This window comes from Pelodiscus sinensis, chromosome 2 (assembly GCF_049634645.1).
Source record: "Pelodiscus sinensis isolate JC-2024 chromosome 2, ASM4963464v1, whole genome shotgun sequence".
NCBI lineage: Eukaryota > Metazoa > Chordata > Testudines > Trionychidae > Pelodiscus > Pelodiscus sinensis.
The window spans coordinates 164,329,038-164,353,026 of record NC_134712.1 but is presented as its reverse complement, the minus strand read 5'-3'; the positions used below and the strand labels follow the sequence as shown (position 1 = coordinate 164,353,026).

At 42.5% G+C, this 23,989-nt stretch overlaps 1 protein-coding gene across 2 annotated transcripts in view; it reads right to left on the bottom strand.

The window, feature by feature from the left end:
* Positions 1 to 23,989, bottom strand: part of LANCL2 (LanC like glutathione S-transferase 2) — a 56,767-nt gene that overhangs the window by 23,772 nt on the left and 9,006 nt on the right. For both annotated transcript variants that reach the window (XM_075921719.1, XM_075921720.1), the window contains exon 2: positions 3,350 to 3,467. In XM_075921719.1, the coding sequence (XP_075777834.1) occupies positions 3,350 to 3,467 (118 nt within the window). The remainder of the gene's footprint in view (positions 1 to 3,349; positions 3,468 to 23,989) is intronic.

The following is a 23,989-nucleotide window of genomic DNA, read 5'->3' as shown; positions in this document are numbered from 1 at the left end:
GGTTGGCCCTAATTCATTGCCACTTCTTGCATGAGTTTCATGTTGCTTGCATCTCTTTGTTATTATGCACCAACAACATGGTTTGCCCATCACAAGGTTTTAAACAAGGTTTTATGAAGTACAGGTTGAACCTCTGTAAACGGTGACTCTCCGGTTTAGCAACATCCTGGATGTTCCAGGATCAGAGAGTCTCAGTGGAAGGCTGGCGTCTGGGAGCCCCATGGGCAGGCAGGGCTGGGAGCTCGGCTCCTTGCTGTTGAGCTACCTGGCACCCCAGAGTTGGGCTGCCTGGCAGGGCCAAGAGCCCAGCACGCCAGAAGCTGGCCTGCCCAGCATGGCTAGGAAGTGGCGTGGGGAATGGCAGGCCAGCAGCAGAGGGACAGCTGGCTAGGAGGCCAACGGCCAGTCCAGAGCTGGGGACAGTAGCAAGGGAGCCAGATATGACCTGCCCTGGTCTGGCAAAATCCCTGATCTGTGACCCAAGGGTACCAGACCAGGGAGGTCCAACCTGTATATTCCAAAGTCCATTACAGTGAATTCCAAAGTGCTATTTGTTTACTCTTGGCACTTGTCTCAGCTTGGGCAGAGAGAAACCAGAATGGTCTTTTTCAGTGTGAGAGTCACCTTCTGGTTTTCATACAACGCTGGAAAACGGTAGTATTTCAAAACAAAGTCATGGAAACATTCCTTCTCAAATGAGATTTTGTAGAAGCTGAAAAAAAATACGTTAGGTTATCCCATTTGACAGACCCATTCAGGATTAGGAAAGTAAAAGATTATCTGGTTAACCGGTGGGAGCTGGAGCAGCAACCCATGGGGCCCAGGGGTGTCGTAGGCAGGGGCTGCTCCAGATGATCAGAGCAGCCGCTGGCCACGGCGGACCCACATGCTCTCCTGTCTGACCCCACTTTTAACTGGTTAACCAATTAAACAGGATTTTACATCCCCATTCAAAATGTCAAAAATACCTTCCATTACACTGCATTATCTAACTATCATTCCAGCCCAAATACAGAGGACTTCACAGTCCTTTACTTGTCATTCCAGCGAATGAAGAGTTTGTTTCTTTTACTCTTTGACTCATTTCATTACACTTTGAGTTGTTTAGTCATAACAGCTCTCTCATCAATCACTGAATGTCAGAACACTGCTCTGCTGGATTTCTTTTAAAACATTAGTGTGAAAATTGTCTGCTTTTGCTCAAGCAATACAAAATTACTCCCATTTTTAGAGTTTAAAATAAACTCATCCAATCTGCCGGCTGTCTACAACTTCTTGACACACACACCCCCAGCTCCATCTGTACCCAGCAGTCAGCTTCCCTCCCAGAATCACTGGGAAGAATGGAAAGTGCTACACCTCCACGGGCAGAATTAAAACCTGAATGCAGGCAAATCCTCTCTCAAATTTACCACTGGAGAGGTTCTCTCAGCCCAGTTGTTGGTGCGCCCACATGACAAGAAGGTAATAGAATGAATCCTCACAGGAAAAACTGCAAATATGCATTACTGTCTGCAGATTGATCTGGCCAGGGCAGGAAGTTTTCCCACTGTAGAAACACTTAAGGCACTTAGGTGTCCCACAATATTTCCGTGTGAACCTCCCAAAAGGGATCGACAGACTCTGGCTAGCAAAAGCCCTATCAGTGCTTTAAAACTGGCTGTGCAGACAAGCTAGGGCTCAGAAGCTAGGGAAGGGTGTGAATTCAGGGCCTGAATGCTAGCATGATCCTCAACTTCAAAACTGTCTACAGAGTAACCATTAGAACACTAGTGTGAACCCTGCTCCTAATCACGCCAAAACACAGAGGTGAGCCAAGATGGAGAAATCTTTTGGCAACTAGAAGAGCTGTATGCAGGTGAATTAGAAAAATCAAACTCGACGACGGCATTTTTTGCCATGAAGATCAAGCTGGCTAACTGACATTTTTTCATTGCACTTGCATAGCACTTAATTTTCGAAGCATTCCTTAATATTCAATTATCAGCCCCCGTGCCAAGGCTGCCCCCCACTCTGGCATTTTGAGTGGCCCACAAAATCTCTTAAAATATCTTGGCCCAAAGGGGTTTTGCTTAAAACACTCTTCAATATCACAGATTCCCTGACCTTGGGTGGTACGCTGCCTCCACCCAGATGCAAAAAGCTCTTGAAGCCAGGAAGATGTACTTGGGAATTTCTTCCTGTGGGATAACCCCAAACTCTTTAACTCTGCCTTAGGAGAGAGTTTGAAAACAAACTGTAATTTCTAATAGATGACTTCTCTGTCTCAAGCACATGGACACAGAATCTCCTGCTTTCTAAGACACAGGAATCAGATCGCAGTCTTAAAAAGATGATTTTATTAACAAAACAAAGAAGATACATATTGTAAAGCATGCTTGGTTGCGAGGTGTTACAGAGCAACTGAAAAAAAAGCTGATTAAAAGCACAGAGACTTGCTCCCCTGACATTCAGCAAACAGTTGACAACCACAAAATAAAAAAAATAGCCTGGTCGTGCCTAAATAAACATTTCCTGTTCTACTTACATCCTGGTTGTTCCAAAGTTTAAGGTTTGTTAGTTTTCTTAGACATGGATATTGCTGGAAAATCTATGCCTTATTCCTGGCTCAGTCCATTCTCTCCCAGCTCTCGCACTGAACTCACACACAAAGGAGAGTGAAGCAAGCACAACCTGTTTCATTTCACATTACTCACTCTCTTTCCATTGGCTCTCCTGGCTCCCTGCCAACATTTCCTGGATACCTAATGTTCTGGGTTTAACCCTTTACAGGCAATTTAGTTATTGAATGCTGGAATGTCTAGAAAAGGGTATTACCCCTCCCCATCCATCACACCCCACAACATTTATCCAGCTCCATGTGGAAAAGTGTTTAGGTCAGAGCAAGAATTCCTGACTCCTGGGTGCAAAACAAACCCCTCTCTCACTCTCCTACTTTCACAGCTGTCTGGCCATCAGCCACTGGATCATGAAACACAATTCAATTTCATGGACAAAGGGGAAAATACTCTGCATCAGTAAAACATTTTTAAAATAAACAAAAAAAGCAAACTTGTCTTTGATGATATACTCTCTTTGTGCAGTACGTCTCCTAAAGTACAGAAACCAATTTTCTTTCTTAGGGCCAGGTCCAATGTCCATTCAATTCAAGTGAGTATGCTCCCACTAATATTAACAGCCAAGGGACCCAGAACCTTGCAAAATCAGGCTCATACAGACCTACCACGAGATTATGATGCAATTGCCATTTCTGTCAGAACACAAAATACTCACACCTGAGTGTAAATCATCAGGGACGACAATAAGCCAGTTAATTTAAAATGTTCTATTAATATCCCAGACTTCTCACCTGCCCAGCCAGTATATGCAGAACAGTCATGTGGGTCAGCTGTCTTTAGCCCCTCTTCCATTTGTTGCAGCAGGTCTCGGATTTTACTCTGGATCCGCTTTGTGAACTGAGAACTGATCTGAAACCAGGAGAGAGAAATTGAAGGAAAGGAGTGTGAAAAAATTCAAACTGATTTGGAAAAACTAAGCCCACTGCTTCAGAATCTTTTCTAATGCTTGAGCTAGTTAGATTGGACACAGTACTTAAGCAGTGAGTAACTATTCCTTAGTGTTCTCGTGCTGTTCCCAGCCAAAGGGAGCTACGGGAAATGGTGCTGGCAAATGGGAGCTGTGCAAGAATAGCATACCACAGCCTGGGGAGGCAGAGTTCAGACAGGCTCAGGCTTTGGTCCCCCCTCTGGGGTCATGTAGTAATTTTTGTTGTCAGAAGTGAGTCACGGTGCAATGATGTTTGAGAACCCCTGCTCAATTTTACTGAAATGCTCATATAGCTCAAACATTTTCCCCATTAACAATAAAACAATAACACTCCTTTCCTGTTCTAAAATCACGATTATTGCATACAAGAGAAATCTGTAGGAGCCACAACCCATGTTTCTCTGCACTCTTACCCTCATAAAAAGTGATTTGTTCCATCAATAGATAGGTATCAGGAGCAGGGGGGATGTTGTTAAAGGCAACTTCAATAGAGTATGAAAAGATTGAAACAAACAAATAAAAGCAGAAAACGCTGTATGAAAGCAGCCATAACAATTAAACTTACCCTACCATTGCAGAGTACAAAATCAAGAGTTAGGATTTTCAGATTCTGGAGTTTATTTTTAGGCAGATTACAGATAATTAAATAGAATACAACTGCTCATGTGAGTGCAGCTGGACCAAGTCTTGCGTGCACAAAACATGTAGAACCCTAATTTTCCTGTAAGGGGTACAAGCCTTCCGTAGGAATCACTGTGTGGTCTGTTCCGTACAACTGCATTATCGTGAAATTCAAAAGCACTTAGTTCCATTTATTGTTTTTATTTTTGATTATGGAAGACGTGAGGAAGGATGATCTAGGAGCCTGCATTATTGTCACTGTGACAATAAAGCCAAAAAGGATTAAACAACTAAATGACCCAATTCAACCTTTAGAGACATGTTAGAATCATAGAATCATAGAATAATAGGACTGGAAGGGACCTCGAGACGTCATCGAGTCCAGCTCCCCGCCCTCAAGGCAGGACCAAGCTCCGTCTACACCATTTCTGACAGATGTCTATCTAACCTGTTCTTAAATATCTCCAGAGAGGGAGATTCCACCACCTCCCTTGGCAATTTATTCCAATATTTGACCACCCTGACGGTTAGGAATTTTTTCCTAATGTCCAATCTAAACCTCCGCTGCTGCACTTTAAGCCCATTACTCCTTGTCCTGTCCTCAGTAACCAAGAGGAACAAATTTTCTCCTTCCTCTTTGTGACACCCTTTTAGATATTTGAAAACCGCTATCATGTCCCCCCTTAATCTTCTTTTTTCCAAACTAAACAAGCCCAGTTCATGAAGCCTGGCTTCATAGGTCATGTTCTCTAGACCTTTAATCATTCTTGTCGCTCTTCTCTGTACCCTTTCCAATTTCTCCACATCTTTCTTGAAATGTGGCGCCCAGAACTGGACACAGTACTCCAGCTGAAGCCTAACTAGCGCGGAGTAGAGCGGCAGAATGACTTCACGAGTTTTGCTTACAACACACCTGTTGATACAACCTAGAATCATATTTGCTTTTTTTGCAACAGCATCACACTGTTGATTCATATTCAACTTGTGGTCCACTATGACCCCTAGATCCCTTTCCGCCATGCTCCTTCCTAGACAGTTGCTTCCCATCTTGTATGTACGGAACTGATTGTGGAGCACTTTGCATTTCTCTTTATTAAACCTCATCCTGTTTACCTCTGACCATTTCTCTAACTTGCTAAGGTCATTTTGAATTATGTCCCTATCCTCCAAAGAAGTTGCAACCCCACCCAGTTTGGTATCATCTGCAAACTTAATAAGCGTACTCTCTATCCCAATATCTACGTCATTGATGAAGATATTGAACAGTACGGGTCCCAAAACAGACCCTTGCGGAACTCCACTTGTTATCCCTTTCTAGCAGGATTTAGCACCGTTAACAACGGCTCTCTGACTACGGTTATCCAGCCAATTATGCACCCACCTTATCGTGGCCCTATCTAAGTTATATCTGCCTAGCTTATCAATAAGAATATCATGCGAGACCGTATCAAATGCCTTACTAAAGTCTAGTTATATGACATCCACCGCTTCTCCCTTATCCACAAGGCTCGTTATCCTATCAAAGAAAGCTATCAGATTAGTTTGGCATGACTTGTTCTTCACAAACCCATGCTGGCTACTCCCTATCACTTTATTACCTTCCAAGTGTTTGCATATGATTTCCTTAATTACCTGCTCCATTATCTTCCCTGGGACAGACGTTAAACTGACCGGTCTGTAGTTTCCTGGGTTGTTCTTATTCCCCTTTTTATAGATGGGCACAATATTTGCCCTTTTCCAGTCTTCTGGAATCTCCCCTGTCTGCCATGATTTTTCAAAGATCATAGCTAAAGGCTCAGATACCTCCTCTATCAGCTCCTTGAGTATCCTGGGATGCATTTCATCAGGACCTGGTGACTTGCTGACATCTAACTTTCCTAAGTGATTTTTAACTTGTTCTTTGTGTATCCTATCTTCTAAACTTACCCTCTCTCTGCTTGTATTCACTACGTTAGGCACACCTCCAGACTTCTCAGTGAAGACCGAAACAAAGAAGTCATTGAGCATCTCTGCCATTTCCAAGTTTCCTGTTACTGCTTCTCCTTCCTCACTAAGCAGTGGGCCTACCCTGTCCTTGGTCTTCCTCTTGCTTTTAATGTATTTATAAAAGGTCTTCTTGTTTCCCTTTATGCCTGTAGCTAGTTTGATCTCATTTTGTGCCTTTGCCTTTCTAATCTTGCTCCTGCATTCCCGTGTTGCTTGCCTATACAGGCAGTCCCCGAGTTACGCGGATCCGACTTATGTCGGATCCGCAGTTATGAACGGGGATTTCTCACTCCGGAGGACTGGAGCGGCGGGACGCCTGGTCCCGCCGCCCGCCTCCTCCGGGGCGAGAAAAGCTGCTCCCCGTCTCCCTGGTCTGCTGGGGGAGCCAGCAGACCAGGGAGACGGGGAGCAAAGCGGCGGAGCACCCAGGGCCGGACCAGCAGCGCTTCCAGCTGATCTGGAAGTGGCCGCGGGTCTGGCCCTGGGTGCTCCGCCGCTTTGCTCAGCGTCTCCCTGGTCTGCAGACCAGGGAGACGCTGAGCAAAGCCGCGGAGGACCCGGGCCGGACCGTGGCGCTGATCTGGAAGCGCCGCGGTCTGGCCCGGGTCCTCCGCCGCTTTGCTCCACGTCTCCCTGGTCTGCTGGGGGGGGACGCAGCTAGTGCCCCCCCAGCAGACCAGGGAGACGTGGAGCAAAGCCGGGGGCCTGTAGTAGAGCAGGTGGGGCACTGCCGCTTGGTCTCGCAGCACCGCTCCTTGGTGCTACTGGACCAACCCGGCAGTACCCCAGCTGCTCTGCCCCAGGCGTCCTGATTCAGCCGCTGCTGATCAGTTTCAGCAGAGGCTGAATCAGGATGCCTGGGGCAGAGCAGTTGGGGTGCTGCTGGGTTGGTCCAGTAGCGCCGAGGAACGGCCGCGCTACTGGACCAACCCAGCAGCACCCGAGCTGCTCTGCCCCAGGCGTCCCCAAGTCAGCCGCTGCTGAAACTGACCAGCAGCTGACTACAGGAAGCCCGAGGCAGAGTTGCTCTGCCCTGGGCTTCCTGGAATCAGCTGCTGATCAGTTTCAGCAGCAGCTGACTTGGGGACGCCTGGTGTTCTTACCTTGAATCTGTATGTAAGTGGAACTGGTGTCCAGATTCAGCCGCTGTTGAAACTGATCAGTTTCAGCAGCGGCTGGTGCCAGTTCCGACTTACATACAGATTCAACTTAAGAACAAACCTACAGTCCCTATCTTGTACGTAACCCGGGGACTGCCTGTATTCATCCTTTGTTATTTGTCCTAGTTTCCATTTTTTATATGACTCCTTTTTTATTTTGAGATCATGCAAGATCTCCTTGTTAAGCCAAGCTGGTCTTTTGCCATATTTTCTATCTTTCCTACACAGCGGAATTGTTAGGAAAGCACGAAAATAATTAGGGCTGTGTTAGATAGACTACCACTTTGAAATACAAGCCAGTATTATCAGAGAATTAGAGGGAATACTAATTGTATGTGTTTACTTGTACCTTGTTAGATGTTAACCATGTAAACCAGGGAACCTTTTTCCTATCAGGGAAAACCTTTTTCCTATCAGGAACCACTGACCCCCAGAAAAAAAATCACTCAGGTGACACACAGCTCAGGGCTTCTCCTAGGCCAGTGATCCACAACCTTCCATGGCTGCCGGGAGTCCAGGGGCGGGGCCACTCACGTGTCGGGTGTCCAGGGGCGGGGCCACCCACGCACCTTAAGCCCGGGGCCAGCACTGCGCATGTGCTGTGCGCCCTGGGCAGGGGCCGCCCATGCGCCACGTGCCTGGGAAGGAGCCAGCCCAGATGTTTCAGCGGGAGCACATAAATGCCCCGGCGGGCACCGTGTTAGGGACCACTGTCCTAGGCTCTAGCATGGGGACACAAAGGAGGGATTCAGGATGTGAAAGAGAACTCCATGCTGCCACAGAGGGGCTCTAGGGTGTGAGAGATGGCTCCAGGTTGGGGCCAAGAGATTTTGGAATGCCAGAGTGGGCTTAGAACAGGGGGCCTGGGGTGTGGATAAGGGTGTGGAGTGTAGGCAGGGGTTCAGGTGCAGGAGCAAGATCAGGGCTGGGGGTGAGGGTGCAGGGTCTGGAGGGAGTGAGGGAGGGGCTCAGGGCTAGGGCAGAGGATTATGGTGTGGGAGAGGGTTTGGGCTCTGAGTTGGAACAGAATATGGCAGGAGTGGGGTGCAGGAGAGGGCTCTGGACTAGGAGTGCGGGCTCAGGGAGGGAGTTAAAGTGGGGGAGGGTGCTGTTCCTGGCCAATGCAAGATGGGGACACAGCACCTGCAGGCAAGGTACCAAGAAGAACTTCCCTGATCACCATTAGGACAGCTCCAGCCCAGCAGAGAATGGAGGGGAATCAAGGGTCAGGGATTCCAGCCTTCAGGGGGTAGCCGAGTTAGTCTGTACAGGATAAACTTAAAAAACAACAAATAGTCTGGTAGCACTTTAAAGACCTTTTAATCTTTTAATCTTAGTTCAGCTTAAGTTTCATCACAGGAAGTTTGAATCACAAAAGTGAGGACTCTGGTTCCTTTCTAGATCACCCTGATATTGGACTATAACCTAATGAAGTAATTCTGAAAAGGACTCTTTGCAACTCTAAAAGCTCACTATGGGTATGTCTACACTTGCACCCTCTTTTGACAGAGGGATGCAAATGAAGAGATTTGAAATTGCAAATGAAGCCAGGATTTAAATATCCCACTCTTCATTTGCATATTCACATATGGCGCTATTTCGAAATAAGAAGACGTGGTTATTTCGAAAGAAAGCCCTTCGCTCGAAATAAATGGTAAACCTCATTGTATGAGGAATAAGGGTTATTTCGAGAGAAGGGTTTTCTCTCAAAATAACCATGTCTTAACAGCATCTGTTATTTCAAAATAGCACTACAATGCAAATATGCAAATGAAGCGTGGGATATTTAAATCCCGGATTCATTTGCAATTTTCAATATCTTCATTTGCATCCCTCTCTCGAAAGAGGGTGCAAGTGTAGACATTCCCTATGAAACTAACCTTAGAACTCGATTCATATCTTCATGCAATTTTCTTTTTTGCTAAATCTTAGTTTATTAAATAAGAATGGGCTATAAGCGTGTTTCTGGGTAAGATCTGAGATAACCATTAAGTTAGCGTGTTAAGTATTTGATACTTTGGGATTGGCAGAACAAGATTTTCAGTGATCCTCATCATACTTGGCTATCAAGTCTCGGCTGCTTTAAGGAAACTGCATTTTTTACTTTTGAGTAACCAGTAAGGCACTGTGGAAGCTTTTTGATGCCAGCTTGGTGAATCTAAATATTAGAATAACGACCAGTTTTGGGGATTGTCTGCCCTATGCTCAAGTAAGGCAAACTGCAAAGGAAATCTCAGTGTGGCCCCTCTGGAAATCTAATCGCAATCACCATTTACGCTATAACTAATGCTATACAAGATACATTACAGAGTACTGCCCTATTTCACAGTTAATTGAATAATCAATTAACTATAATTTATTGCCCTACTAGCTTCCATGGGGACTTTTATACGTAAAGTTACGCACAGTTCCCACATTCAAAATATGAACACAAAGCATCCTATAAAAATTTACTTTTGTAATACAATTTTTTTTTGGAGATTTTCTCCCCTCACATCAAAACATTAGCTTTCTCCTCCCCTCCCCTCCTCCAACATACACACATTACAAGTATTACCTCGGTTTGAATTTTTAAATAATGTAAAGTACAATTATCCATTTTAAAGGGAAAAAGAAGAAATTAGTAATCCTTCCCATCTTTTGATTATGAACAAATAATTTCACTGACAAAAATTCTTTACTATGTTCTTACCAGACAATCTAGTAGACCAGGACAGGTTGCACCTCTAAAATCTGGCACTCTCTGGTCCAACAACATCCCTGGACCAGAAAGCCTGGGAGCCTAATGGCAGGAGGACCAGCAGCCCGGCCAGGGCTGGGGGCTTCAGGGCCAGAGAAGCCCCACAGCAGTGCAGAGGCTGGCACGGGGGCCGTAGAATCCCAGCAGCATGTGACAGTGCGGGGCTTGGGAACCTTGGCTGTCCACAGCAGTAAGGAGCCGGAGGCTGGAGAACTCCATCTGCCTTCAACAGCATGGGGCTGGGTGTCGGAGAAGCCCGGTACCGTGCAGCAGCGTGAAGCTGGGGAAACCTGGCTACCCGCAGCAGCACAGGGCTAAGGTCTGTAGAAGCCCGGCAGCACACGGCAGTGTGGGGCAGGGAACCTTAGCCACTCAGGCAGTGCGGGGCTGTGAGCTGGAGAACCCCATCTACCAGCGGCAGCATGGGGTTGCCCGGCAGCATGCGGCAGCGCAGAGCTAGGGAAAACTGGCCATCCAGGGCAGCGCGAAGCCAGTGCTGGAGGCGGAGAACCTATGGCAGCCCAGAGCCTAGGGGAGAAGAGGGGCAGCATGATGGACAGCCTGGCTGGGGAGGCAGCAGAGTGGGCCAGAGGCAGAAGCCAGCTAGCTCAGGGTATGTGGCAGGGGATACCCCTTGGTCCGGCAAATTCTCATGTTCGGCACTAGTCAGGTCCCAACGGTGCTGGATCTGGGAGGTCCAACCTGTACTTGATTGCAATGGTTTCGACAGTATGGCACTCAAAAAATGTGAGAAGGAGTTTTCATTTTAACGTCTCTAAAAATATCAAAATATCTAGCATAGCATAGTGTGTTTGTTTCTTCACTCCAGACTATCCTAGAAAACTAGGAGAGCACTCTTAAGAACATGGCAACTATTAGCGTTTCACACCTATTAAAACCAGTGGATGCAAGTGAGTAGCCTTCAGAATCTAGAAGAGATATATACATTAATTCAACTAGTTGTTAGTTAAAATGTTTACCCTTTTTAACAATTCTTGGTCTCCAGGTTTTTCTTACTGGCAATGGAAATAAAACAGATGGTTGGAGGCTGTTAATATTAATATGCCTACCTGACACCATCTGTGATACTCCACTGTAACAGTTCATTAAGATGACAGGTTGACTATAATATATGAAAAATGAGGATTGGGGGACTGCTTCAACTAAATTAGATTTTAAAAAAGACCCGCCTGCAATCACAAAGTTAGATACTCCTACTACACTGCACTTAGTATCGCTGTTCACACTGTATCTTATGTTCAGTGGACTTGAAGCATCCACTTTACAAATACAAAACAGATGACTTATTTATGAAACGGTTTGCATTTTTTCTTTTCTAGATGATGCCAATGATTTCTTACTAGACATCCTGATGTACATCTCGAGTGAGGGTTCAAATCTACCAGCCCCAGACTGGTAGTCGCCAAAGTTATTTGCAACTGATGGCTGTTCAGCGACCTGATTTGGTGGTCACAGCAATTTCCCACGAGACAATGGCAGTGCAGCAAATGGCAATCAGTGGCAGCCACAATGAAAAGAATGGACAAGGATTAAAACCAGTATTTTCACACTGATATATGGAGACTGAACTTTTCTCTCTCCTCTCAAGGTGGTTGCTCCAAGGCATAACGAATGCTCTATACCTCTTCTCTGTGGAATAAACAAACAGGAATGGAGGACCTACAGACACTGAATAAATAAAAATAGAATTTAAATTGTCTTTAACATACTGAGACCATTCTATACACAAGGTGGGTGAGGTAATATATTTTTCTGGACCAACTTCTGTAGTGATGAAAGACACAAACTTTTCAAGCTACGTTCCTTGTGTCTAATATCCTAGGACCAATAATACTTCAACAGCAGTGCAACCATAACGGAGACTACTCCAGTCATATATTACCAGTCACGCTATCTTACATGGCAGGTTCCCTCTGGGGAAAGTCAAATTGTTTAGAGAAAAGACTAGGAAGTCAGAATACCTTGGTTCTGTTCTGGACCCTTTCTTCCAGGTAAATAATTAATTCTCTTTATGCCTGAATTTTCCGTCTCTAAAATGAGAGTAATATTTACCAATCACCATGATAGAACACTTTGAGAAGTGAAGCAGACAAGCACTATGGGCTTCGCTCTGTTGTCACAGAACTAGATTTATACCAGTGTAGCACCATTCAACCCACGGAGCTTGTCCAGATTTACCTCAGCCTAAGTGAGAACAGAATCATAGAAAACTAGAACTGGAAGGTACCTCGAGAGGTCATTAAGTCCAGCCCCCTGTCCTCATGGCAGGAACCAGTACCATCTAGATAATGCCTAATAGATGGAGATTCCACAACCTCCCTAGGCAATTTATTCCAGTGTGTAACCACCCTGACAGTTAGGAACTTTTTCCTAATGTCCAACCTAAACCTCCCTTGCTGCAGTTTAAGACCATTGCTTCTTGTTCGATCTTCACAGGCCAAGAAGAAATTTTTTTTTGTCTTCTCATTGTAACACCCTTTCAGATACCTGAAAACCACTATCGTGTCCCCTCTCAGTCATCTCTTTTCCAAACTAAACAAGGCTTCCTTCTTTCAGGCTTCCTTCATAGGTCACGTTCTCTAGATCTTTAATCATTCTTGTTGCTCTTCTCTGGACCCTCTCCAATTTCTCCACCTCTTTCTTTAAATGTGGTGCCCAGAACTGGACACTATACTCCAACTGAGGCCTAATCAGCCCAGAGTAGAGTGGAAGAATGACTTCTTGGGTCTTGCTCACAAGACTCATGTTAATGCGTCCCAGAATCATGTTTGCTTTTTTTGCAACAGCATCACACTGTTGACTCTCATTTAGCTTGTGGCCCACTATGACCCCTAGATTCCTTCCTGCAGTAGCCTTCCTAGACAGTCGCTTCCCATTCTGTATGTGTGAAATGGATTGTTCCTTCTCAAGTGGAGCACTTTGCATTTGTGCTTATTAAACTTCATCCTGTTTACCTCAGACCAGTTCTCCAGTTTGTCCAGATCATTTTGAATTGCACCCACTGCTAGTACTATTCAAAGCCTTGCCCAAATAGTTACTATATTTTTCTTTTTTGGTTATTCTGAGTATTTAACAGCTGAGCAGGTACTTTTATCGATTTCATAATATTTTACTATAAATTTTAGAAACACATTTTTTCAAGAATTCCATTCATTTAATCCCAAGTGTTTATTTTGGGGGAATGTCACTGAATTTAAAACTGGGCTAATTTTCCTCTGAAAATTGTAAGTTTGTTTAAAAAAGTTTGTTGACGCTTCTAGGAATTGTGTTATAAGCCCTCCCATTCCCCACTCTCATTTCATGCAAAAAAAAAAAAAAACCATAAAAAGAACCATTTGCCCAAACAGAAGTCAGCCATGGGAAAAAAATTCCTCACTTTATGTCTTTATGTCGTTTCACTATACGCCCACATTTTTGGGATGTATAGTGGGGATGCCCTGTTTCTGTATTACTTCTCTTCAGCTGCTATTGAAATGAACCAGTGCCATCTCCCCAACTGCTAGTCTGTTCTCTACATAAACAACAATCCACATCTACCATGACCACTGATTTTCACTTTCAATTATGTGAGAACTGAAAACAATCTTTTCAGCCTGGAACAACAAAAGACAATAGAAGGAAACAAAATAAGTCTTTTTGCAGATTAAATGCAGACTAATTAACCTTATCAGTTTTCCACTGCTGGTGGTAAGCTGTGTGTGTGTATGTACAGTGTGCATGCATGCAGGACCTAATCCAAACTCCCTGAAGTTAATGCAAGTTTCAAGTCCACAGACAGTACACAATATACAAATTTAACTCAATTCTGGAATATATGACAACTAGAGCATATGTGGCCTTTCGTGCCTATAACATCTGTTTCCACATCTATTTTTGTTAGCCTGAAGATTTCAAAAATCAATCTAAGATTGCTTTCTGATCTTCATTTTATTAAAAAGTTTACATACAGTCATTTTTAGGGGGAAAAAAGAGGGAAGTTACCAGTAACTATAACTATTTTTTCAGTTTCTTATATCTGTATAGATATGGAACCTAAACCAGTGGTCTCCAAAGTGGGGTGCGTGCACCTCAGAGGGTGCGAAAGACGATCCATTGGGGAGCGGGAAGAAAATATTAGAATTTATATTTCTATTTATTTTTTATCTAAAAAAAGAAAGAAAGAAATTAAGCTTTACTAATATTCAATATACGGATTGACACTGGTGCCCTCACTTGGTACGCATGTCAGATGGTCATGTGTCACATACGGTATGTGAGGTATCTTAAGGGAAGAGTGGGAGTTCAACAATGAGGAAGGACTGACAGTGGCGCCCTCACTCATTCGTTTGCTTTCAGCGTATTGCAGTTTACGTGTGCCTGTTTAAGTGGATTTACGGATTATATTATCTAGTTTTAACTAAACTAACCCTCACAAAATGGACAAGTAGCTTAAAAAAAATCCTGCAAAGAAACTGCAGATTGAAGATAATACTAATAATGCGAGCACAAGCGAACAACAAGAAAATGGCAGAGTTGACACTTCTCCTACTCTTAGTACAAGCTCTTTGTCAGCCACATTACGAGGTAAAAACAATGACGATCTAATCAGATCTGACAAGAATTCGGCTACAAAAATTTGAAATAATCAAGAAGACTATTTGAAATATGGATTTACATCCGCTATCGTTAATGATGAACCTCTCCCTAAGCGTATATTGTGCCTTGAGATATTAGCTAATGATAGTATGAAGCCATCACGATTAGCAAGACATTTAAAAACTAAGCATCCAGAACATGAAGACAAACCTCTAAAATTTTTTCAGCAGTGTTTAAAGTCATGCGATACTCAATCCAGTACTTTACAAAATTTCACTAAACTTAATGATAAATGTGTATAAGCCTCTAATAGAGAAAGACAAAAAGCCACATACCATTGGGGAAACACTTGTTCTTCCTGCCGTGGTAAAAATGGTTGAAATAATATACGGAAAATATGGCGACAAACTAAAATGCATTCCTTTGTCAGAAAAACTGTTGGAAGATGCATAGAAAACATTGCTGAAGATTTGAAGAAACAAGTATTAGAACAAATTACGGAATGTGGAAGGTTTGCTGTACAGTTGGATGAAAGTACAGATGTTTCTAACATGTCTCATATAGTATTTGCTAGATTCTGTTTCAATAATGAAATACACAAAGAACTACTTTTTTGTGTGCCACTAAAGGAAAGATGTATCAGAGAAGATATATTCTCAACAGTAAATGACTTCTTTAATAAAAACAATGTTCTATGGAAAAACTATGCAAGTATAACCACTGATGGAGCGGCTGCTTTGACTGGAGTAAAAAAAGGATTCCGGGGTAAGGTTACAGAGATAGCACCACACGTGAAATTCATTCACTGCATCATTCATAGGCAAGCTATTGCAGCAAAGAAGTTGGAGCCAGAAGTGAACAAAATGCTACCAGATGTCATCGATGTGGTTAATTTTATAAAAACAAGACCTTTAAATAGTAGAATCTTTACAATACTTTGTAATGAGATGGGGAGTGACCGTGGAAATATTTTGTACCACACAGAGGTTCGCTAATTATCTCGTGGCAAAGTGCAAAAGAGTTGTCAAACTTAAAGATGAGTTACGCAATTTTCTTTTACAAAAAGACAAGTGTTCCAAATTTGCTGACCTATTCTGTGATGACAAGTGGCTATCAGTAGTATGCTACCTAGCAGATATTTTCTAAAAAATAAACACACTTAATCTGTCCCTTCTAGGTAAAGGTGATATTTTAAACCATGAGTGAGAAAGTAACTGCTTTTCGAACAAAACTCGTGCTATGGAGAGAGCATTTTGAAAACAGATGTTTGGAAAGGTTTCCATCATTATGTGATTTTTTTGCTGAAAATGATGTAAGTGTGTCACCTATAAAAACTTTCATATCTGCACACTTAAAAAAACTTGGAAACAGAATTTTCTAACCTGTTTAAAAATCTTCCAAACAAAGAGTTTCAGTGGGTTTTGAACTCATTTGTTAAAAATATAAAAATGCAACACCTTCCAATTAGTTTGCAAGAACAACTGACTGATACCAGGGAAGATGGAAATTTACTAGCCGAATTTCAACAAAAACCTTTGCATAGTTGGTGGATGAGATTGAAAAGTGAATATCATGATTTATTAAGTGCAACCAACGATGCACTTTCATTTGGATCGACATATCTTTGTGAGGTGTCTTTTTCAGCTATGACAGCCATTAAAACCAAGCATCAGAATAAACTGAACTTAGAACCAGACCTTCGAATCGCTGTATCACAAAGTGTTAAACCAAGATTTTCAAAAATAATGAAGCATATTCAATCACATTGCTCTCAGTAAAAAATATTATTATTATTAATAATAATAATAATTTTTTTTAGTGAGAGCAAAAAGGTTTTCTGTACCATTAATAAAATAAAATAAACTTATTTTTAAAAAATTGTTTATTTTTTCTCACCCTTTTTAATTTCTATTTTTTGTGTATGTTTTATAACGTACATAATATATTAGTACAGTAGCACATGTATATAATTTATAAATAAATAAATATACATATATTGGGGGTGCGTGCTCAAAAATTTTTTACTGATGGGGTGCACAATCAAAAAAGTTTGGAGACCACTGATCTAAACAATTCTGGTGTGGGGGGGGAGAAGAATCTCTCTTGCACTTAAAGAATGCAAAAGAACTTGATGTTATTTCATGGAATTCAAACTGAGCAGCATAGGTAGGGCTGGCTCCCTACTGTACAATAACATTGGCCACTGTCTTTAGTTTATTCCTCTGTACAAGAAAAAATCCTGCATATTAATTCCAGCGTCTAAGGTTTTTTTTATACCCAAACCATTGCAAATAATCTGGTATAACAAGAGTAATTGGGCTACTATATCACTGCTTCACTTCTATTCCCAGCTATGCTATCTGAAGTTGCAAAACCACCAATTAATACTTGCTGAATTATCCTCACATTGCAACCATAGCAGATTTTGCTTCTGGGATTTTTAGGTCAAGCCAGCGCCGGATAGGATCATGCAACAGTGAACTTTTCCTTTCTCTGAAGCATCGTAGGTCATAAATAAAGCCACTGGAAAGTCTTGCTGTCTGAAAGAATACCGTCAACTTAAAATCCAGTAAATATAAAAGGGCAAATTAGCATGATACCCAAAGCTAGGTTTATCTAAGGTTCTCATTTGGCCCCATCTCCATAGTATGTGAGCACCTAAATCTTTAGCATATTTATCTTCACAATATCCACAATACTTGTGGAAGTGAAGGACTATTCTTTTATAGATGGGGAAAGGAGACACAGAAAGACTAGGGGAAAGATTATTACAAGATATTTAGGTGGACAGCTGCTTTTGAACAATTCATTAGGCGCTATCTGCATTTCTAGTCACTAAATCCCCCTGAGAAATCAAGTGCTTGGGTGCTCCTTAAAACCCAGCTGGGTGCCTATTTGTATCGTTAAACACCTAAATACCTTTGTTAACGTAGATTAAATAACTTCCCCAAGGCTACACAGGAAGCCTGTGACACAGCAGGGAACTCAATCCACGTCTCAGGAGTGACCAACTAATTCTCTAACCACTGGACCATCCTTCCTTTGGACCACCAGCCCCTCAAGCTCTCTGCCAACTTTTGTGGTTTTACAATCACACTTCATCTCTTACAATTTTTTTTCCCCTGACAAAAGTAAATCTTCACAAACAGAAAAAGAAAGCTGGAAAACAATGAAACTGATTACACAAAAGGTCCTGTCAAGTGAACAAACAGAAAAATATATTTCCTTATCATCTTGCTCAGTTATTTTACAGTCAGAACTGTGATTTTTAAGTTGATGACTTCTTTTAAACACACAAACATTATATAGCTAGTACCAGGCTATCCCACAAAAGATCACTTTGGAAAACAGGACTTCCAATAAGCATCTAATCAGAGACAAATAGCAAACAAAGGTAGAAAAAATAAAAGAGGGGATGGAAGGGGATTAGGAATAATAGAGAAAAACATACTCTGGCCATAAAAACAGCCGTACTGGATCAAAACCAGGTCCCTCTAGACCAGAATCCTGTCTTTGAACAGTGGCCAATGCCAAGTGCCCCAGAAGAGATTAAAAAAAACAGGTAATCAAGCTGCACCTTATCATCCATTCTCGGCTTCTGGAAAAACTAGAGGCTAGGAAATTCTAGCCTCACTGATGTCAGTGGGATTTTTGCCACCAACTTCCATGGGTCAAGATTTCACACTTTATGGTTAGGACCACATGATTAAACAAACAAATGAGATCCCTGGCATTCTTTAGCCCAGCTATGGGCAACCAATAATAGTGAGTGGGCTGCATGAACAGCTGATTCGCAGAATTCCAGCTGTGGGGATAGGGGAGGAGCAAGGATGGAAATTGAATCAGCGGATTTGTGGTGCTCCAAAAGTGCCGGGAGGGAGGAAGATGAGTAGGAAGTGCAGTGTGTGAGAGGTGCATGGGAGAAGGGGACAAATAGGGGGTCCACAGGCCAAAGTTTGCCCACCACTGCTTTTGCCACATGCAGCCCTTGTAGAGGGTTCCTGCAAGAGGAAAATAAGAGTAGGGTAACCAAAAGGTTCTAGAAGACTTGAGGGGTACACTGTTCCTTTTCAGTACCATACCAACCCAGCAATCAGAGTATCTTCACCTAGTGGGTCCTAGTCTCACCTGGGCACATTAGTTTCATTTTTCAACTGCTGGCCAAGGTCATTCTCAATCAAGATCATTTTGCCACTGAGCTAAGTTGCTCATTCACCTATGCTCACTGTCTCCTCCAGCACCCCTGTTGAACTGTATTCATGCACTGGCATGATACCTGGCACATTGTCCCTTTATGTTGAAGCACAGGAAGTGACCTGAGAAACAGGTTCTGTCTGTATGTGCTCTAAGCTATGCTGCTGACAGAGTGTGTACTGGAAAAACCTCCTCAGTAAAAGGTCTGCTTAGTTTACCCTGTTCTATATGGATCTCCATTCCTGTGGGCAGCCTGAATGAAGATAACACGGAGGTTTGGCAGCAATCCATTTTTAATATAACTGACTGATCAAACTGATGTTTAGTTTTGTTGAAGCGGTTTCCACAGTTTTAAGCATTTTTTCCCAATTTTTAATCACTTTAAATTTTCACAGTTGCAGGAAGTTATGGGCACTTAGGGCAATAATTATTGAACAGCAGCAGACATCAAGAATCAACAAATTAAAGCTTCAGAAGGTTAAACATGAACTGTCAATGACACCCATCAAAAAATGAAAAGTAAATATCCTTAAAATCAAACTACATTTCTCAAGCAGCATTTTTCTTATTTTGCCTATCTGTAAATTTTTATTATTACTGATGCAATTTTTTTAAATCAGTTTGTATGTTTACAGTGAAACTGATATTTACCAACCAAAACCACACCAAATCTAATTCCTCAATACCAAATAATACATTTGTGGAGCAGAGGGAGGGGCTTGTCTAGACACACTTTGAGTACCTTGGTCACAGTTGCTAAGAGGTTTTTAACCGGAGGAAAAGCTTCAGAAGCAAGCTTTATTAGCACAGACAACAGCTTTGCCAAGGTAATCAATTTTGCTTCATTTGAGTTAAAATTATGTTAAACTTTGGATGCAGGGGTAATACCCCCATTGATTAAGCATGGGACAGTGAACACAATTCAAGTGAAGGACAAAGGTTGGAGAAGGAGGGTAAGGTGTTCTTATCTGGGGATGAGGATTCTGTTTAAAGGCTCTAAATGCCAATTGACCCTTCAGTCTCCAGTGTTTACAGTCGAGCTAATTAAAACTCACTTGAGAGTCTTTGTTTCTTCACAGTAATCACCAAGAGCTGAAATCACTAAGCAGTAGACACTGAATTGCAGCACCATAAGAAATGCAACATCAGCAAAGTCACTCCCTACGCAGGAAATCCTAGAACTGAGGTTCCTAATATCTGGACTAAGTGGTTATGATACCATAGGCTCAGACTAGAGATACAGAAGACCACTGGCAGTGGAGGTGTCCTTCACTTCTCACCAGCCAGTGAATGAAGACCATTCTACCTGAATGAACCTTTGGAAATTCGGGCTTGACTGACCTCAGACAAGACCCTGTGGCTACGTCTTCATTGCCAGTTTTTTCCGGCAGAAAATATGCTAATGAGGGACTCGTTAGCATGAGTCGCAATCTCATTAGCATATTTTCTGACATTTCTTTTTTGTGCAAGGGGTTTTTGCGCAAAAAGAAGCAGTGTGGACGGGTTTTTTTTGTGCAAAACAGGGTATTTGTGCCTAAAAATAAAAAAAGGCCCCACATTGCATTCAGATTTCCCAGGTTTCTGGATAGGGCCTGAGCTGGTCTATTTTATAATGCTAAGAGTAATCCCATGGCACTGTACCTGGCCTTCACTGCTGCCAACACATTTCTTAAGCACACCTTGTTTTTCTCCTCTAGACAGAGCTATAGGTACCACATCACGGCCTTGGAAGGCAGGGAACTCCTTCTTCTACACACAAGTAGGCCTCAGTAGCTGAGAATCTAGCTAGGTGATGCAACTCTGATGAGTCACAGAGATACCAACAGAACCTGAGTTTAGCAAAATACCTTTTTTCCCTGTTTTTTATTAACTTACTATTCCATTTTTGCATCTTTTATTATAGCTGCTTTTTTGGAAGCACAAAACAAAATAAAAGACATTTGGCATTGTCACCATACAGCAAATAATGTTTAAGAGAGATCTAATAACCCTGTGCAGATCACTCCAATCCCCATGGAAACAAACACCAGTTCTGCAAATACAGCCCCTTAGTGAATGTTCTGAAATACCTTTTCCTGTTTTTGTTGATCTAATATTCATTTTCATGCAAGCAGCACAGTTAGAGCTCTTGTAAACATCAATGGCTGTAAGAAAAACAACTCCACATGCTATTTGAAGAACAAGTTCATACAGTCATTTTTTAACTCTTTGTAAGAAGAATTAAAAATAAAATGAAGGATTCATGGGGGGGAGATGCTTGGTAGCAAGTTCAGTTTAAAATAGATTTTCTTCTTTAAGAGTTGTAGGCCATGATTTTCAAAAGTGCCTACTGACGTTCGGTGTCTAACTCAAGACATCTTAAAAAGACCTGATTTTTAGGCAGCGGGTGCTCAGCAACTTCTGTAAATCAGGGCTCTAAAGTACCTCAAGTTGGGCACCAAGAAGCCACTACTCACTAAAATTCTCAAGATTTTAAGAACTATTTAAATCGCCACCACCAAAGTGCTGGAGTATGAAGAATAAATCTAAAGTACTTGGGTATCCAAAATGGCCACTTGCCTTATAGTATAATTTGGTTGGCATGTGTTATGTACAATATAATCTAGATTATCCAAATATGCTTTTTCAAGATTACAGACAATTGAAGGAATTATAAATATAATGAATAGATACTAAGGGACATAACATCAAGTTTTGGAAGACAGGTTGAAATAACTGATGTTACACTAATTATTTTGAAACCCAGTGGGCATATACATACAGACCTTATGCCTACAGCCGAAAAGTTCTCCTACAACCCAAAATATGTTGCAGCTTGGAAGTCCAATTATTTTTACCACCAGTAATTCATAAAATTAAATTTATTTATCCGACCTGTCAGAACAAGATTTTTTTGACTATCAGCTCTGTAGATTCCAACTGGAAACTGATGAAGAGCAGAAAGAAATCAAGTCATGCTCTGTCTTTAACCATTACTACCAGTAAACATTCTGAAATCAACACTTAGGATTTGATGCAGAGTAGGTCCATAGTGCTGTCTTTAAGCACATGTCTAAGTCCCAAAAAGGGGCTTAAACCATGTGCTTAAATATTTTCCTGAATAAGGATGGACAGAAATGCATGCATGTTTTCCTGAACTAGAAGCCTTAATTTGTGATGATTGACAGGGAAGAAAAAGAGCACAACTGTTGTTTTTCTATGCCTGAGTGGATGTTCTGGTCACATTTTTTTTTCTTTTGTTTTGAGATAACATTATCTGGAAGAACCACAGGGAACAAATATATGTTCTACTAAGGATGTTAAATTTAGATTAATCGAATAGTCGATAAGGATACCTCCACCTTTGAAATGTAACAAGAGCCCTACCGGTTCGTGCTATATTTCAAAGGCGGAAGCACCACAGGGAGTATGGAGCCTGTGTGGGACTCGAGCTGTCCCCGTGCTCCCCGCATGCACTTGGCTTTTGAAATTTTTGTTTTTCGTCCCCAGTCAGTTCCTTTTTTTTTCCCCCTCAACAAGTTTTGCTGCTTTTGGGGGTGGGGGGAGAGGGCGTGAGGGTCTCTCAAAAAATCAAAAAGGGGGTGTGATGCCAAAAAGTTTGGAAACCACTGATTTAAAGGAACAAACAGAACTAGTATGATACTGAGAGACAGCCAAGGAACTAAACAGTCCTAAAACAATCACATGAAGACGTCCCCATTAAAACTTCCTGTCCTGTTAAATAGCAATCTTTGCAATTAAATATAATTGAAGTCCTACTTTAAAAAGTCATCCTAATTAAGTTCAGTGTCTAGTATATGGGTTGTCAGGACACATGCATCATTTTATTAAGATATTTTTAAATTTAATGACATAGATCAGCTAAGCCAACTCTAAGTTACAGAGTGGTTTTTAAAAAGCTACTGCATATGCTCACTAGTCACTTGTCATAACCTTGGACTCAGTTCAGCATTGTCAAAATACAGATTGAATCTCTGAAATCTGGCACTCTTTGGTCTGGTAACATCCGTGGTCTGGCAGGACCACAAATACTGCTGGATTAGAGAGCCCAGCAGCGAGTGGAGGACGGCCATGGTCAGCCCCGAAGCCCCTGCCGACAGCAGCAGATCTGGCATCCGGGAGCTCCTGTTGGGCCAGTTGCCAGGAGCACAGCCCAAGATGGCGCAGCTGGGAGAGCAGCCCCAGTCAGGCTTAAAAGCAGATTCCAGTGGCCAAAGCTGGTTCCTTGGAATGGGGCTGATGGCCAAAATGGGTGCTTGACCTCCCCTGGTCTGGCAAACTCCCTGCTTTGGGACCACTCAGGTCCCAAGGATACTGAACCAGGGAGGTCCAACCTGAATTATTGAAACTTCGTCATGGAATTATTAGAGAACTGAGTCATGGTGATGACTTGAAGTCAAGTTAAAAACACAAGAGTTGATACCACCCAGCAATGGTACTCCATCCTGAGGGGAAATCTACACTTCTGATGGCATGCAGAGTACGGACAGCGTGTGCCCAGCTAGAATGGATATAAACAACAGCGCCAAGAACGAGGGACATCTCAGAACAAGACAGAGTAGTGTAGAGTGCCCTCCACCAGTGTTCATTGTAAGCTGAGCACTTGGGCAGCCACCCGGGAGAAATTAAAATGCTGCCCAGCTGATTAGCAGAGCACCAACAACCAGCAGCATGCATTTCTACTGGTGGTGCACATCAACACATGCCTCGGTGCACATAACAAAAAATATTCTGCATACAGATGGAAAAAATTAGAGGGAACACTGCCCTAAACCCCTGAACCTCAATGTATGAGCCTTACACCACTCTCTACATACCCAAGCAGTGCCTCCCTAATCATACTGGGGATTTTTTCTGCAGTGTAATGTCTCAGGACTAAAGATGATAAGTACTGTGTAATTGACTAATTGAATAGTCGATGCATTTTTGCATCAATTTCAAACGCTCCCCGAGTCGCGAATGGTCGAGTTACGACTGTTCACACTTATGACCAAAGCTCCCATGGAGCAGTCGTAAAGGCGGTCCCCGAGTTACGAACGCGACCCGCTTACGAACAGCGCGGTTGCATGTAGCTCAATGGGGTCCGAGTTACGAACGGATCGAGTTACAGCCAAGTGTTTGGTCCGTCACTCGTTCATAACTCGGA